Below are 16,459 nucleotides of genomic sequence, written 5' to 3'. Positions count from 1 at the left end.
ACCTTTTCCCACATGCCTCGTAACTGCCTGAGGCTGAACCACAGATCTTCTAGCCTTTTGGAAAAAGTTTAACATCATTAGGTGACAATAACATGAAGGATACAGGGCTGAATGTGCTCTTTTTAGCAATCTACAGCCTGGGATGAAGTGCTAACTTTCCCTTGAAATTTCCACCACTGAAACCTCTCCTGAAGATTTGCCAGTTGAGACAGGCAAATCTAAAAATACAATGCCAGGATATCTTTAGACTGGGAAATATAAACCACTGTCACTAAAACAAATGATTGATTATATACAGTCCTTATGTATGGGACCTTTTCTTTGTTTTGGTTGGGCTGTTGGTTTTTGAGTTGATCATAAATAAGCTGCCGATGAAAAGGGGACAAGTAGGATGAAGCAGTCCTCTAAAGAAGCTTTGTGAATTCTTTTACTTATATCCTGCTTACACTGTCATAACCCAAACAGTGATGTTCAAACTTCCCAGTTTCCTCCTTCGATCTTGCAGATTGAAATGGCTGATTGTGTTTCCACTGGTGGTTTCAGCTAAAGCTCTTGTATCAGTTGTGGCTTCATCAGCTGTATGCAACAAGACAATAACACTCGGGCTGTGGGCACTGGTTTGTTGTGGTCATGGCTGGTTAACCATAAGGGCTACAACCTGAAGAAGTGAGCTGTGTACACCCTAGACATAAATTAGCCAAATAAATCCAATACATTTCTTGGTCCATCCTTTAGAATGCCCTTATTTAAAGAGTTTGTGGCAAAGGGTGCCAAATTAGAGCACTGCTTCTGGTGCTGTTTCTGGTGTGTAATATAGGCCAGTGTGACAGCCTGTTTTATTTTTACTATTCAACTTCATCATATCAACTCACCTGGTTTAACATGCCAACAAAACTCCTTGGGACAAAAACCTGTGACCGAAACAGTCATTAGGAGTTAACTGTAGAAAGCAAAACAAAAAAATGTGCATCGTGAAATGTGTTAAAACCCAGTTATTCATCATCGTCTTCATATGATAAATAAAGTGGAGGAGGAGTGCTGTCAGCAGCTAGTAATCACATAATTCAGCAATCCTTGGTGATGCTAAAATAGCAAGTCAAAGATACAGGAGGCGATATGCACAGCTCAGTGCTGCAACCCCACTCTCAGCTCCTAAAATAAGTTGGCAAAACAGGGGCAAAGATGATTTGCGGGAGATCTCCAGACCGCACACTGCTCAGGCAGCTTTGTATTTCACATGTCCCTTGCTGCCCATCCATGCAGAATGAGGAGCACAGTCATGCCCAAGCTCTTCAAAGCTTCCAGGCCCAAGGTCAGGGTGCTGCAAGCCTGTCCACACCCAACCATCCTCAGCAGGCTCCACAGGTTGTTTCCTGATACCCTGCCCTCTTTGTTTGGGACAGACAAAAGCCCCAAGATTTTACCTTGTGTGTTGCACCCAACACACAAACAAAAATGAGAGATGCACCAGACTTACTCAGACCTGTTTTCCTGTGTCTTAAACACAGACTCTTTCAAAGAGCCGACAAGCTTTGAGCATTCTGTCAATTCATAAAGTGCAGCAATCTTTAGGTTTCCCAGTTATGTAATGGTTACCTGAAAGGGACCTCTGGGCAAGATGTCACTGACCGTATACTGACTGCGTACAGCCATCTGTCTTTACCAGTGACTGCAATTCACTCATTTTCAGGGTGTTCTCATTTGTCTTCACTGTAACTTTCACCCCTTCTCTGTCTTCTGATTCATGCAGCTGATCAAAAACACCAGGAGAGCTCAAAAACTTCACTGAGGTTCATGTTACTCACAACTTGGGATGATGGCCTAATTTTATAAATCAACGTTTCATTAAAACAGAAACTTCAATTGCTATAATGCATTTTTTACCTATACAACTTCTAAGTGAATCTAAGGATACGCCACTTATTTTCACCCATCTGTTGTGGGAGTTAGAGGGACTGATCCATCTGAAAGCTGTCCATATAAGAATATATACGTACACATATATTTTCAGCCTGAACTTCCGATTGCATGAGCCTATGAACAACTGCAAAGAAGAGACAGGATTATGACAGCTGTCAATTAGATTTCTATGGAATTCTGTTGCAAGGTGTATATGTCAGAAGTCTCTGCGCTGCTCAGGGATAGATGATGAAGTCCTTTGCGAAGACAAACGGTGACACCATCGAAAGTACTGGTGGTCCTGGTGAGAAATTCATACTTCTACTCTGAGGGAAAAGAAGTCAGTGTGATTTCTCTTACAAGAATAAATGACTTTTTTCTTTATCTTTTCGAAGCAGTTCCTGTATTGTTCTGAGTACCTTCAGGCCGATCACATTTTCTGTGATATATGAGATTTCATTTTTGAGGTTTATGAATTTTTAACAATTACTTGATCTTTTCTTGTTCTCAATATGCAGTAACCTTGTATTTTAATTTGGTAAGTTTTTTTTTTTTTTTTTAAGTTGAAAAAGATGGATCTTATGTTACAGTGGCTTTATTTGCAGAAGTTGCATTCATAAAAAATAAAATATTTTTCTTTTATGGCTTGTGCAGTGCTGCCAGCAATAGATTGGACAGAGTCTTGTCTGTAGAGTATTAAATCACCTTAAAACAAGTCGAGTTAACGTTCTTTTATTGCTTTCAAATTGCCAAATAACTTGCACAGGTCTAACAGAGAGAACTTGGTACTTGAGTTGAAGTGTGACATTTTTCCAGTAACACCGTAGATAACATAGATAAAATTACTTTTAAAGATCATCTAGTGCAAATGTGGATAGCAGAAGCTTCATATTTAATCAGAAGCAAGTACAATACGGAGAGAGTTGGTTTTTAAATATTTTTTCAGAACTAATTCCTAGAGCAGAGGATTTTGTCAGCTCAGTTGACAGACAAGTCCAGTAATCTTTGTGTTCTTTTTAGCTCCGATCAGGGTTTAGAAGTGTTGTCTGGCTTTTACCCCTTCATCTGCATCTGCATTATGGTTGTGCAAATTTTCTTCCAAGAACTTCTCAAACAGGTGTATTGTGAATTGATGCAGATTTTTTGTTGTGTCTGCTCTTAAGTATGTGTTGCAGCTACCTATCCTACAATAGAGCACGGGAAAGAGAACAGAAGTGTGCACTTTGAGATTTATTCCTGCACTGATACTTGAATTTTCTTTCCCTTCTCTCACATCGCTTCATTTAATTGTTCCTGTAAGAATTCAGATGGATGCTTTGTGCTAGCATGTACCTGATAACCACCAGCAATAAACTGTTGCTATTTTCCTAGTTGTTGGGAGAGTTGCAGAGGTGCTCCTCATAGAGTATTTCCCTTTATACTATTAAAAGGGTCAGTGGATAACTGATGTCCTGCTAACTTACCACATTTCCATGTACTGTATCCAAGATTAGACATTCTGCTTTCCATATTGTAGCTTGGATTTAATTATATTAAATGGCTGTAGTAGTTTGAGAATAAGTGGAAGGAAAATAATACGTCTCTGTAATGCATACAAAGATAAAAATGACTTGAGATAGAATTCAAAAATACACACAGGGAACACTTTAGTTTTATTCATGATATGCATCAACTCCTAAACTTTACACTTGCAATGCTGAGATCTGACTCTGTGCAAAATTTGTCACATATTTGTGACATATAGGAGTGCACACATCACATTCCTCACTCTTGTCCTAAAATGCACTAAAACTTTCATTGTGACCTCATTGACAGTCATGTAGAGGTCTGTTAAGGATTAATGTATCTGTAGTCTGCAATGCCATAGATTCTTTCTCACAAGCAAATGCTGATGGAAGACTAGAGTGCTATTTTCCTAGCTCCTGTGCCTGGAATATTTGCTAGGAATTGAGCAAGCACTTTTGAAACACATTTTGAAGTTTGCGTGTATTGACCCTTAATATTAAGTTCTTTAAATAAACTTCTAAACTGTCAGCACTTTATTCCCCCTAAAGTGCACAACCTACATTTCCATGTGCAAATGGACATTGTGCTGTAGAGTTGGTCACATAGTGATAAAAGTATATGTGGCTTTGCATGGCTGTTGTTTGCTTGACACTTTTTGGAATGTTAACATCTCCATGTCTGCTTTAGCAAGAAATGCTCCAGGATGCAAACCTTCTTCTAGAGTGGAGCAATGACCTTTCCACCATTTTAATGTATCTCTTTACTTTTTTTACTGGTTAGTAAGGCAAGTACAATTCTGCTTTGCATTAGGTTTTATATTTCAAGATCTGTTTGGTTTTTTTTTTGTTTTTGTTTTTTTGAGACTTTTTGAGTCCTATTCTTTGCAATGAAGTAAAAAGTGTGACAAGAAGGTGTGATTTCTAATTTACACCAGAGTTCTCAGCAAATAATGACTTTTCACACCCTGTTATTGCTGCTTAGCCTGGGGGAGGAGTTGTATGGCTACTGTTGTCATATCAAATTAAATCCACTTGTGTAATTCAGCAAGACATTCCCCTTAAACTTAACCCTATAAAGTAACTGAAGTGTACCAGCATAATCTGAATGTGTCTGTCTTGGGGATCTCTGCTGTTGAAGGGAAATGATGCTGTGCTACTAATTTTTTTCTTGGTAGTTCAATGGAGTAGGTCCCGCTGAGGTTTACAAGGGTTTACAAACGTTGCTCTGACAGCAGGTCCTGGGTGTGCGCAGGCATAGAATCATAGAATCCTTCGAGTTGAAAGAGACCTCTGAGAGCCACCTAATCCAACTCCTCTGCAATGCACAGGGGCACCACAGCTGGATCAGATACCCCAGGGCCTGATCCAGCCTCACCTTGAAAGTCTCCGGGATGGGGCACCAACCACAACACTAGGTAACCTAGGAGCTGGTAAACCAGGTTGTGTTTTGAGCATGAACTCGTTTTGAGCAAGGAAGTACTTGGCTGACAATTTCAGACAGGCATGTTCACATCTGAAAAATCTTGCCTGTATGATTTGCTGTTGCCTGAGGAATGAGACCAGAGGCTGCCAGTAGGAGCTGTTCCCTCCCCGCTCCGTCAGCTTTAGTTCTTCTAATTGTTGTTAATTGGCCGTTAAGTGTTTGCCTGGCTACCTATTGGTTGTGCAGAGGGGCTTAATGTGCCTGATGTTCTATAAGCGCACAAGCGACAGACTTTTATCCGATGTTTTTGGTTGTCTTTGTGTCTGTGTGTGTCTTTCTTTAAGATGTCAACCGTTTCCCGATGAGCGTGATGGTGGTGAATTTCACACCTTTTTTTTTTTTCCTCTCTGTATGGAAACCTGGGTGTTAATGGTGCTGGAGCGGGTCGTGTTTTATAAGGAATGAGGCTGTCTCTGGGAGCAGAGGGAAAGCAGCGAAAGGAGAGGAGGTGAAGAGAGATTCAAGGAAGTTGTCATTCGCGACTGGCATTAGTTGGATTATCCTCACTTTTTTTTTTTTTCTTTTTTTTTTTCTTTTTTTTCAGAGCATGTAAACATAAGTGCATTTGCAAAGTACTTTTTTTTTTTTTTCTATTTTTTTTTCTAGTTCAGCATGAAAATTGTTTTCTCTTTTCGCTTCCCAGTGAAACTTGACTGTGCAGCACCTAAAGATGGAAAGTTGGTCTGTGGAGCAAGTCTGCAACTGGCTGACACAGAGCAATTTAGGAGAACTAGTTCCTAAGTTTCGCGGTAGGAATTCTTGCTGTTCCTGTGTCTTTTATCTTTTTAGATGTTTTCAATTGTCTGCTTAGCTTGTTCTGGGGCTGGCATCCGTGTAATACATCTAAAATAACTGCAAGTTCGTTATGAGGTCTTCCAGGAGTGCAGGGGGGAAAGTCTAAGGCTGTTTGTAAAGAGGAGCACTTTCTCTCGAGAAACAGCTGGCAGTGCAACAAGCTTTACAGGGCCTATTTTATACTGCTACAGTTGCATTATTTCAGAGGGTGCATGCTCTAAAAGTGTTTGTGTACATAAACCCTATAATAGCACAGGGGAAACTGTTAGAAAACATTTTGTGTGCTGTGTGCTCCTTCCACTTCTTCATTATGAAAATGGAAAAAACAAACAAACAAACAAACAATCTGCTACCGTCAAAATAAGGTCTGATTTTAAGCAGTGTAATACTAATTGCATTTCAGACATAGCATTCTCTTACTGGAAGGTAAGAGAACACTGGACACTGACTTGAGCTTCCGGCATTGGAAAGGACAGTACCTAAAAGACATTATTTCTTTAAAGCAGTTGAAGAAACACACCGTTAGTAGAAAGTATCTTTGACTCTGACCTAAAACACCATCAAGTTTTTAGGCGTGTGGGATGTCTCTGTAGCTCCAAAATTACCTCACAGTGATTGTAATCCCCTTCAATCTGCAGAAGAAGAAGTAAGTGGAGCAGCTCTCTTGGCTCTGAATGATCGTATGGTGCAGCAGCTGGTGAAGAAGATCGGGCACCAAGCAGTGCTAATGGACCTGATTAATAAATACAAGCAACAAAAACATGGGCTACAATCCTTTGCATATGCCTGCAAAGCAGATTTGCCAACTCTTCCAGAGATCAGTGTGTGAGTACATGCAGAAAACATCGGTCTGATTGAAATCATTCTTTCTGTGGTATTTTAGATCTGATATTTACTAGCTCTACAGCTGTCACTTAAAAAAAGAAATCAGTATTATAAATGTAGACTCTGAATGATCTCTAACAGCATGTCAAATGTGAACAGTTATTACCACATGAGCATCAACATTGCTGAACACTACCATTGGTTTAACCAGTTCTGGCCCTAGAACCCAGTTTTAACTTGCACAAAGTGTTATTGAACTCCTGAACTTTGACTTTAGCTGAAACTTTCTGTATTTTCTGTATTAAGTTTTTGAGGCAGTTATTTCCAAACATTCTTTGAACAAAGTCCAGTAAGAATGGCCTCATTTAAGGACTTCTGACTGGAACACTATGTAGGAAATGTTTTGTTGTAATTTCTTTACTATGAGAGTGGTGAGGTGCTGGAACAGGCTGCTCAGAGAGGTTGTGGATGCTCCATCCCTGGAGATGTTCAAGGCCAGGTTGGATGGGGCCCTGGGCAGCCAGGTCTAGTATTAAATGTGGAGGTTGGTGGCCCTGCATGTGGGAGGGGGGTTGGAGATTTATGATCCTTGAGGTCCCTTCCAACCCGGGCCATTCTGTGATTCTGTGATAACATAATAATTTCACTCTCTCTGCACAAGAAACAGAAATTCATAGACCCACAGCATTCATTAGATTGCATTTTGTGTTGCTTCGTGATGTAAGGCTGAATTTCAATTTTTACTGGATGAGCATTTTTGCCACATGAATGTTTCCTGCTAGTATCACCTATGGCTGAGTCTGCAGTCCCACAGTGACAGTGGGGCCTGAGTCCACATGAAAATAAACTACCTTGTCTGTCCTGCTGCTGATCTTTACAAGAGCTGTCAGCTGTATTTCCCTGACATTTTTTCGTAAATGCTATCCTAGCTCGTGAGGGTGCTTGCCCACTTCTTCATCCTGTCCTCAGTGCATCTTCCGTTTGTGTATGAATTGAGTTTAGTTCAATTTCTTTCCTAGGAACAAAATCAAAGCTGTTAACAGGACATAGTTCCAAGTGCAGTTAGTGAATGCTTTCTGTATAGTAGTAATGGTCTTGTAAAGAATCACCGAGCCTGATTTGCATTTCCAGCAGTTTGGATTAGGACAATTAGGAAATCAGGATCTTGTGTCCATCACTGGAAAGGTGAGAAACTTCTGAGTCAAACAGAAGCTGTTTATGTATGTATGAGAAGCTCATACAGAGACATTACCAAGTAATTGTACAACTTCTTCTGATCTATAACTCAAAAAAAAAACAAAAAAAAAAACACAAAAACCACAAAAAAACAAAAAACAAACAAACAAAAAAAAACCCAACAGCTGTAAGCTGTCATTATGCTGGCAGCATTACAACAGCCCCTGTATTACAGGATAAAACTGTCAAATGTTGCTTCCTATCAGCACAACAAGAAGAAATAACAGCAAAGTGAGGAGGGGAGAGAGGAGGATGCAAAGGTGAAATTGAAGATAAATGGTTTGGAGTAGGGATTTCCGGCATGTAGTGAAGCAGGTATCAGAAGTTTTTGGAGCAAGTGACTAGCTGAAGTTGGAGCGAACAACCAGGAACAGACAGATGTGAGACCGGGTAGTGTTCACAGAGGTGTTAGGATGGTTGGAGTAATGTAAAACTGATTCAAAGGTTCAAGATGGGCTTAGCCTTCAAGAAAAGAAAAAAAAAGAGGTTCCAAAGTTCTAGCTGAATATGAATTGCTACTGAATACTCTGTAATTCCCTTTCTCTTCCCTCTCCCCATGTACAGTATTTGCCAGTTTTGCTTAGTGACTGGAAAATGCCAGGCAATGAAGGTGGCAGTTATCCTGCAAGCCAGAGGTTTATTTTCTTGGATTTTGTTACTGTATAGTAATTAGAATATTGTTAGGCAGTATTATTGTTTAGTTTTCCTTTCATCTTTTCAGAGTCGGGTAATTGAGCTGAGTTTGATTGAGGGATGGTATCAGCATCATGTATATTCAGAAAAGAGCAGAAGCTGAACTGCAGTAGAATTGATGAGTGAAAAGGTCAGATTAGTCTTTTTCTGTCTTCTATCCTCTGTGCTTGCTCACTAATTTACAGTTACCTTGTGCCAGCAGCACAGTGTGGGTTTGTTTTTATTGATTAGTTTTAGAAATTCTCTTTTCTCCGTATCTTTCAGTAATAATCTTGCAAACTATTCATTACTGAGTGGAATATGGTTATAAGAAAAATCCATGTATTCAAGGTGCTTTAAATACAGTGCTTGGGAAGATAGGCATGCCCATTTCATTTGCAGCCTTATTTTCCTTGTATCAAAATGAGCCTCTTTATAATCTGGAAGCAAGATCAGGATTTGTTTTTCCTCCTGTGAGATGCTCAGCTACTACTTGAGAAAAATCCGGTTTCTCTTTCATAGCAACTGGTTTCTTGTCTGGGAGGCTCTGGCTGCTCACCCCCTTCTGCCCCCCAGCTATCATTTCTCACCCATCTGTCATTCTCCCCCATACACATTGCTGATAGCTTCACCATTTCAATACAAGTGGTCCTTCCATAGAAGTGTCTATTTTATCACTTAAAATAATAAAAAAGAAGTAAGGATAAAACTGTCTGGGAACAGAGAAGGGGACATAGTGAATCACACAGTCAATGCTTTTAAAATAAAATCTTACTATGACCTTCAAGAGAATAAAACTTCAACAAAAAATCCAATCGCAAAGATCCTGCCAATGCAGTTATTAGAGAAACAAGTCCAAATCATTTAAATCCATGGAACAAAACACCAATATTTCTTGCAGTGATGATTTTTGTCCTCTGCTTCTAAAGGATGCTTATTTTTAATTAATGATGAGTAATTTGCCTTGTGTTGTTCAAAGAGTTTACAGTGCGCTGTCTGAATCAGCCTCACCCAGAATAGGCTGGCTCTGGGAAGTGTTCTCACAGCTGTATTTTCAAATGTTCTCAGTACAAAGATTTCAAATGCCCATAATGCTCGGTTAAGAGAAAGGGACTGCAAAAGAGCAATGCAAATTCACCTTGAGGCAAAGAAGCACAACAGAAGGACAGAAAGGCAGCTGTAAATGGAAGTGCCCCTCCTGGTGAAGTGACAGAAAATCAGTGGAGCTATGATGATTTATAATCTTGAAGACCCAGGCAAATCGTATGAGGGTTTCTCTTAAAGGTCAGATGAGTAGCTGGCAAATGTCTTCCTCCTAAACAGCTGTTTTAATGAAGTGATTAGGTCTGCAGATGGAATTGAACATCCCTGGCATCTAATAACTGCTGCACTAGCTTTATCCCCAGTTAAATGCTATTTTTGGAGATGAATGCTGCTGTTTAGGTATGCCTATAACTTGACCCACTGATTAATGTGCTATTTTAGAGTTCTTTTCCCACTCCCAGTACTCCTTCATTGCATGTTCTACTACTGATGGAAAATTTCATGTTTTATATTCTTGAGGGAGTAATGCTGGTTATGAACGGGTTGTGAAGAGTTGAACAAGGTGTTTGCTTTAGAAATTTGATTAAGGGAACAGAAAAGGTTGGTTTGACCATAAGGATGAGTTCTTAGTCTAAGGTATAAATGTAATTCCTGCTTTATTCAGCTAATATATATACTCTGGAAACTGATTTTCCACGCATTCTCTCTTACACCCAGTTTTAGTCTATGGGTTTACATGCCACGGTAATAGCAGTTTTCTGCATCAGAATAATTAAACCTATTTTTTGCATTTTGGTATATAATATTAATCTGGTATTTGTTAGATTAACTAGTGGGTTTTCCTTTCTTTTTTTTTCTCCTTCTCCCCCTCCTCCCATATTGTTTTAAATTTGATATTTTAAAGTCTGTGCATTGCTTGTTTGTCTGGTTTTCCCAATCCACCCCTATCCTCTTCTCTCATCTTAACTAATGGGGAGAGGGAAACTGTGGTGACTGTACTAATGACTCTGCATTGTCTTCTTCCGAAAAGGAAGGGGGATATATACTCATTTCTCACCAGTCTGGCTAGATTTTGAAGAGCAGCTAGGAGCAATTAAAACTTCCACTCCTCTTTCATGGGCTCTCCCACTTCCACCATTAATCTGGTGGCAGAGCAGTTCATACGAGCAACCCTTCAGTCAGTTCTGGCAGGGGTTAAGTTAGTTCAGCAATGGTGGTTTAAAAATTCAGTTTGATTGACTTGTAGCTTCTGTCTCCTTTCTCCAATCTGAACGTTGTTCTTGTTCTTTTTTTTTTTTCTTTTTTTTTTTTTCTTTTTTTTTTTTTCTTTTTTTTTTTAAAAAAAAAAGACCTGTGAAGTTATAGCTTCAGTGTGGTTTGCTTTAAATGAAATGTGTTCTTTTATGTATTATTAATGCTGGTGAGTTGGCTTAAAATTTACCTGTATCTTACCTCCGTAGGTAGTTCTAACAACTGTTAAATTATCTTCTGCGTTACTAAGTAGGAGAGCAGAGAAGACTGTTTAAATACAAAACCACAGCAAGTGGCTGCAGCAATTGTATGGCTTTATCTTTCTTGCAGAATAGCTTTTTGTTAACACACACAGAAATACAACAGGCAGTCTTTTTGTTGAGCTCCAGAGAGGAGAACTTCTTGTTCCCTTGTCGTTGTCTGTTAAGACTACAATATAGCATGCAGAGGGCAACTCAACGAATACATTTCCTCAATACCTGCTCTTCTCTATCAGAGCACTAGCAGTCTCATGGCTCCTGGCAGCCTCATGTTTATCTTGTTGCTAAGACAGAGGCTGTCATTGCTTGTAAATGCCTGACACTGCTGTGAAAACCAGCATTTATTGGTTGGTTTCTGTCCTCTCTGCCTTTTCTCAGGGTACTTGTTTATCAGAGGATACACATAACACATCACTTCTTTTTGCTGTTTCCAGTGTGATGGTCCAGATGTTTGCTTTAAGTGATGCCCTAGTACAGCTTTATTTGTACATTTGTTCTTCCTATAAAAATGTGCTCTGTGGCTTTCAAGTGCAGTACAACAGCTTCACAGTCTGAATGCCTTCAAGTCATTTATGCAGAGCAGGTTTGAGAGCACAAACAAGATAACAGACCCATCTAGCCTTGTCTGCCTTTGGACTTCTCATTTGCTGCAGATTTGGAAGACATGATTATTATCCAACAGCTTGGGCCTACAAGGTGTTAATACATGAACAAATTGGAATATTTATTTTAAATTCAGCTTCATTTACTTTTAATAATTTATATTTTTAATAACTTTTAAAGAATTTATTTAAAATTGTCACTGTGGACCTACAGAATTGCAAGATGCCATTATCCCTACATCAGCATTGCTGGTCTGTAGTGTTTTAAGCATGCACATATGAAACCATAGTTCTTAAGAGATGTCTGACATTAGAAAGTTCCCATGTTTATGTACCTTAATAGTTTCTTTGTTTCAATGCAGAAACTGTATTGTTGAGATCGTGAGAATTATTTCCAGTGGATATGATATTTTTTTCCAGCTGGTTCATATGAGCATGAAGAACAACCTTTTAAAAAACAAGCAGATGTGCAAAGTCTCTGAAAAAGGTCAGAAGCAGAAGGAAAGAAGTACCTCATAATTTGTTTGGATGTGCAGATATCAACTGCTTCCTCTGATTACACCTTTAAAAAAACTGATGCTTAGAGATTCCAGAAACATAAGTTGCATTTGGCCCATTATTTAGAACATTGATTAAGTCTTTCTTACTTGCATTTATTCTAATACTTCTGAATCCACAATTTTTTTTTTAAATAGTAGATTCTACATATCATACTATAATTCATTTTATTTGGTTGATTTTAACAGTTCGTCATAAATTCAGTTGTTACTTGATTTTCATAGAAACTTGGGTTGTGCTGTGTTTGGTTTGCATGGGATCTGGGGACAAATGTCTAAATTTGGGATTTGGATTTGAGGTTGCAAGAACTTCTGCTGCTTCACTTTTTTCTCAGTCTTCTTTATGTGAGAATTCAATTTCCCTGTCATTGCAGATGGAGTCTTAAGAATACGAACTTAAACTAGAACACACAAACAAAAAATATCTCAGTATTTCCCATTTGCTGCCTTATTATTTGCCTTAATATGAAGTCATGACAACTGATCTCATAGTTTTTGAACACTTGAGGTCAGCAGTTCTGGATATATGCATATGATGATGTGAGTTTTACACACATACACGGGGGGGGGGGAAGTGGGGGGGAAAAAAAAAAAAAAAAGGAAGAAAATTTTGTTAATTGCCTTCCATACTAGAAATAAGCCCAGACTTGAAGGCAATAGTAACTACTAGCTGCACTGCATTGTAAAGATCTAGCAAAGTCACAGAAACAAATACAAAATTATTTGGATATTGTAAAACACATGTGAGTGAAGACAAATAAACACATTTTTATCTTTAAAAAATCCTGATTTAGATGGCAGTTCTGCCTGCAACCGTTGTACTAGCAGGAAACCAAAGCTCAGAGTTTTCACTTCTGTAATAGAACTCTTAAGAATGTAAGCCATTAAAAAATCTTGGTTCTCTAGAAGAAGCCTGTGTTTGTATTCTGTAAACTTTCTTTAAGCTGATTAATTTTGTCTGTAACTTCATGCTCATGCTGACTCTGATGAATTTTGTAGGAAGGATTTGCAGGAAAAGCTGGAATATGGAAAATAGATAGCTGTCTTGTGTTGTTTTTCAGCTCCTGCTAGCTTGCTGAAGCATAATGTTGCTACAAGTAACTTGTTCAGTCTACCTGCCCCCATGTTTAGTGGCAACTGTAAAAATAAAAGGCATCATCAAGCACTATGTAGATTGCAACATCCCCCTCCTCCCCCCACTATTGAAATAATAGTGTTTAATCATCTGTTATTGTTTCTTTTTGTAGAAATAACTGCATGTCAATATTTAAGGCTGTAAAGATTAAAAGTATATGATACGTATGTTAGGGAAGTGGAACACTTCACGCAACTGCAGTCTTCCTTCACATCTGTAGGTTCCGGGCTTCCTTGCCTCCTCTCCTTACTCTGTGGCTTTTCAGACTGGACTATTTTTCAACCTACAGAACTTCTGGCAGAACCTCCTGCTGACATTCAGTTTAGAGGCTAGACCTGTCCCTGTGGAGAGGACAAAAGAATCTATGAGACTACTCATGGTATGCCAAACATAGGAAGCTGCCAATGTCACTAGGGTTCTGGTTAGCTGTGATGTCCTCTAAGATGCTAGGATCCACGATGATGGAACAGGCAGCAATGAATACCATAGATTTGTGGAGTTGAACCGTCTGGAAACTTATCTGAATGGTTGGAGTCCATCACTGGAGATGTAAGAACTTTTGTCTCTTTTGCAATGAAGGAAGATACCCTCAGGGTTTTGGAGTCCCAGAGGTTACATAATACATGTAGATCTGGGTTCTGTTTATTTATTTAATTTTATTTTTTCTGTTCTGTTCTATGGCTTCTTGAAATAACTTGATGCAAAGCAACAGGATTCCCTGTACCAGTAAGGAAAAGGACCTGTGACAGCAAGGGGATGATGGAGACTGCAACAGTTATTGGGCTGACTTAATTGCAATGTCAAATGTCTCACAGACTGAGAGGAAAGACAGCAGTGTACCTTTTTTAATTTTATCTTTGTGTCTCAAATTGGAAGCAGGCCACATTTTTGTACTTAAATCTAACTGTAATTCTGTTCTTTGCTAACAAGGAAGTTCTCAGCTATATGCATAAATCAAAGTGCATCTGCAGTTTAACTGAACTGTTCTTCAAGGTAAACAAATTTGCCAGTGATTGTTTCTGGGAATAACATTTAGAGTGGAGTTGTCATTTTCCAAACAAGCTTGCATTTCATTTAAAAATATTACTGCACACATGTAATATGACTGCCCTACAGCAATGATTTTTTTGGAAAAGCTAATAAAATGTCAAATATTTTGCACCATGGAGGTTAAAGAAATTTTCTGATCTTGTTTGGAGAGTTTGGAGATTCTCTATTGGGTAAGAGTAAAGAAAAACTTGGAGCATGAGATGGAGTTTGGAGAACTTTTTTGTACTGACAGATGCAGAGGGCCTGGTGGAGGGGAGCATTGCCATGGAATCATGGCACCTTAACAACATTTTATTTTTTTTTGTGACTATAATTATTTGGAAAACTGACTTGTAGCTGAGGTGGTAGAGGAAAACTGGAATGTCCTGTGTAATCTAAATTCCAGGAAGAAAACTCTAACTTCAATGTGGTATTAGAAAGTGGCATTCCTTTATTCCTCAGATACATACGACGTGACTTGACAAATCAAGCATGCTCCCTCAGAGTTAGTAATCTAAGGTTTATTGTATATGGAAGCCCAAGTCTCATCCAATCTACTCTTAGCATACTTGCTCAGTTTTCTATCAGGAACTTAGGATGAGCATCGGGCTCAAGTTTGCCCTAGTAATTGCTGTTTTACATAGTGGAGTTTTGGAGTGTCCTCGGACTCAAGTAAGTCACCCCTTGCATTTCTGAGTGGAGTTTGTCAAACATAAATTATTCAGTCATTAATTCTGGGTAACCTTGCCTGCAGCAGGGTAGTTGGAACTACATGATCGTTGAAGTCACTTTCAACCCATGCCATTTTATTATTTACATGACAGTTTGTTGAAAATAATATTTAGTTACTGGCAGCCTGTCTGCCTGTCCTCAGTGGAGCTGGTGAATGTGCAGGATTCAAACCTGTAGGCTCTAAGTTTCCTATCTGATGCTACACTGAACATATGAACTCTATTTGCATAGTGAGGATTTCCAAGTAATTTCAAAATTGCTTTTTCATTTTTATAATTATTTGTAACCAAAAAAGAACATTAGAATGTCTGCAGGGATGTGTCTGTAATTTTTTTTCTGTGTGGTGTGACTGCAAAGTGCTTATGCAAGTTTGCTACAGTTTGCATCTACTGTTAACTATCTGTGTCCCACAAAAGCTGCTGAACTTGGAGATGCTGCATCCCTGACCATTTTGTACCAATTCTGGATTGGTAACCAATAATGCTGTGAATACTACTAGCAACTGTGATTAATATTATGAGGATCAGGTGACAGTATCTAAATTTTTCTTTTTAAGTTTTGCATCAGTTTTCAGTAGTGCTGAAAGTGGTACAGTTGTATAATGTCTGTAGAGCTTTCACAAGCCTGCAAGCTACCAACTTATATTAAAAGACACCAAGATGTGGTAGTATAAAAAGGTTACCAAGGTAGGGAGTTACTGACTAATTTAATCAATAAGATAGTGAGGCCATAAGTATGGCTATATGGGCCCAAAATGAGCTGCCTCCCGGAAGAATAGTATTTCAAAGTGCTATAAATTAAGCTACCACAGATGCTTATCCATTGGTATGGCAGTTAACACCCTGAAGATGTTGGCCGCCATGGGTTTTTCTTTACTTTCTTCCTTGAAACAGACTAGACAGGATAACCTCCCAGTGAAGACTGCAGACCTTGTTTAGAAGCTACCAAAGAGAGTTTTAGGAGTTAAATACTGTCTTGACTGAAGTATAGCAGTGTGTTCTTCTGTGCCATGGTTTTGTCTGGGATACAGTTAATTTTCTTTGCAGGGTCTCGTAGGATGGGAGCTTTCTCTTACAAAGTAGCGGTTGACTAACTTCAGGTGTATAAAGCGTAGATTTCAATAACTGTGGTGACTGTTTCAATTTCCTTAAAAATGACTGGAGAGAAATAGAAGAGAACATCTGGTTTGATTTTAGATGTCTTTCAGTTATTCCATCATTTATCAATGTTTCCTCCCTGAATATAAAAGGAGTCCAGATCATTAGATCAGATGTAGATATTTGTACATTAATATTGTGTGAGCAGACACTTTTATGATCTGTAATTATAGCATTTTTAAAGATTATTATTATTAATTATTATCATATATATTAATTATATATATTAATATAATATATTATATATATTATATATATTAATTAATTAATTATCTGG

General features: G+C 38.6%; 1 protein-coding gene across 1 annotated transcript in view; it reads left to right on the top strand.

Moving 5' to 3' along the window:
• The first annotated feature begins 5,557 nt into the window (after positions 1-5,557).
• The window catches only part of SAMD3 (sterile alpha motif domain containing 3), a 31,878-nt gene continuing 20,976 nt past the window's right edge, over positions 5,558-16,459 (top strand). Inside the window, exons 1-2 of the mRNA XM_042893256.1 lie at positions 5,558-5,636; positions 6,321-6,507. Of these exons, the coding sequence (XP_042749190.1) occupies positions 5,558-5,636; positions 6,321-6,507 (266 nt within the window). The remainder of the gene's footprint in view (positions 5,637-6,320; positions 6,508-16,459) is intronic.

Source organism: Lagopus leucura, unplaced genomic scaffold (assembly GCF_019238085.1).
Source record: "Lagopus leucura isolate 7727_CA_CO unplaced genomic scaffold, USGS_WTPT01 Super-Scaffold_73, whole genome shotgun sequence".
NCBI classification, from domain to species: domain Eukaryota; kingdom Metazoa; phylum Chordata; class Aves; order Galliformes; family Phasianidae; genus Lagopus; species Lagopus leucura.
This window is presented reverse-complemented; position numbering and strand designations above follow the sequence as displayed.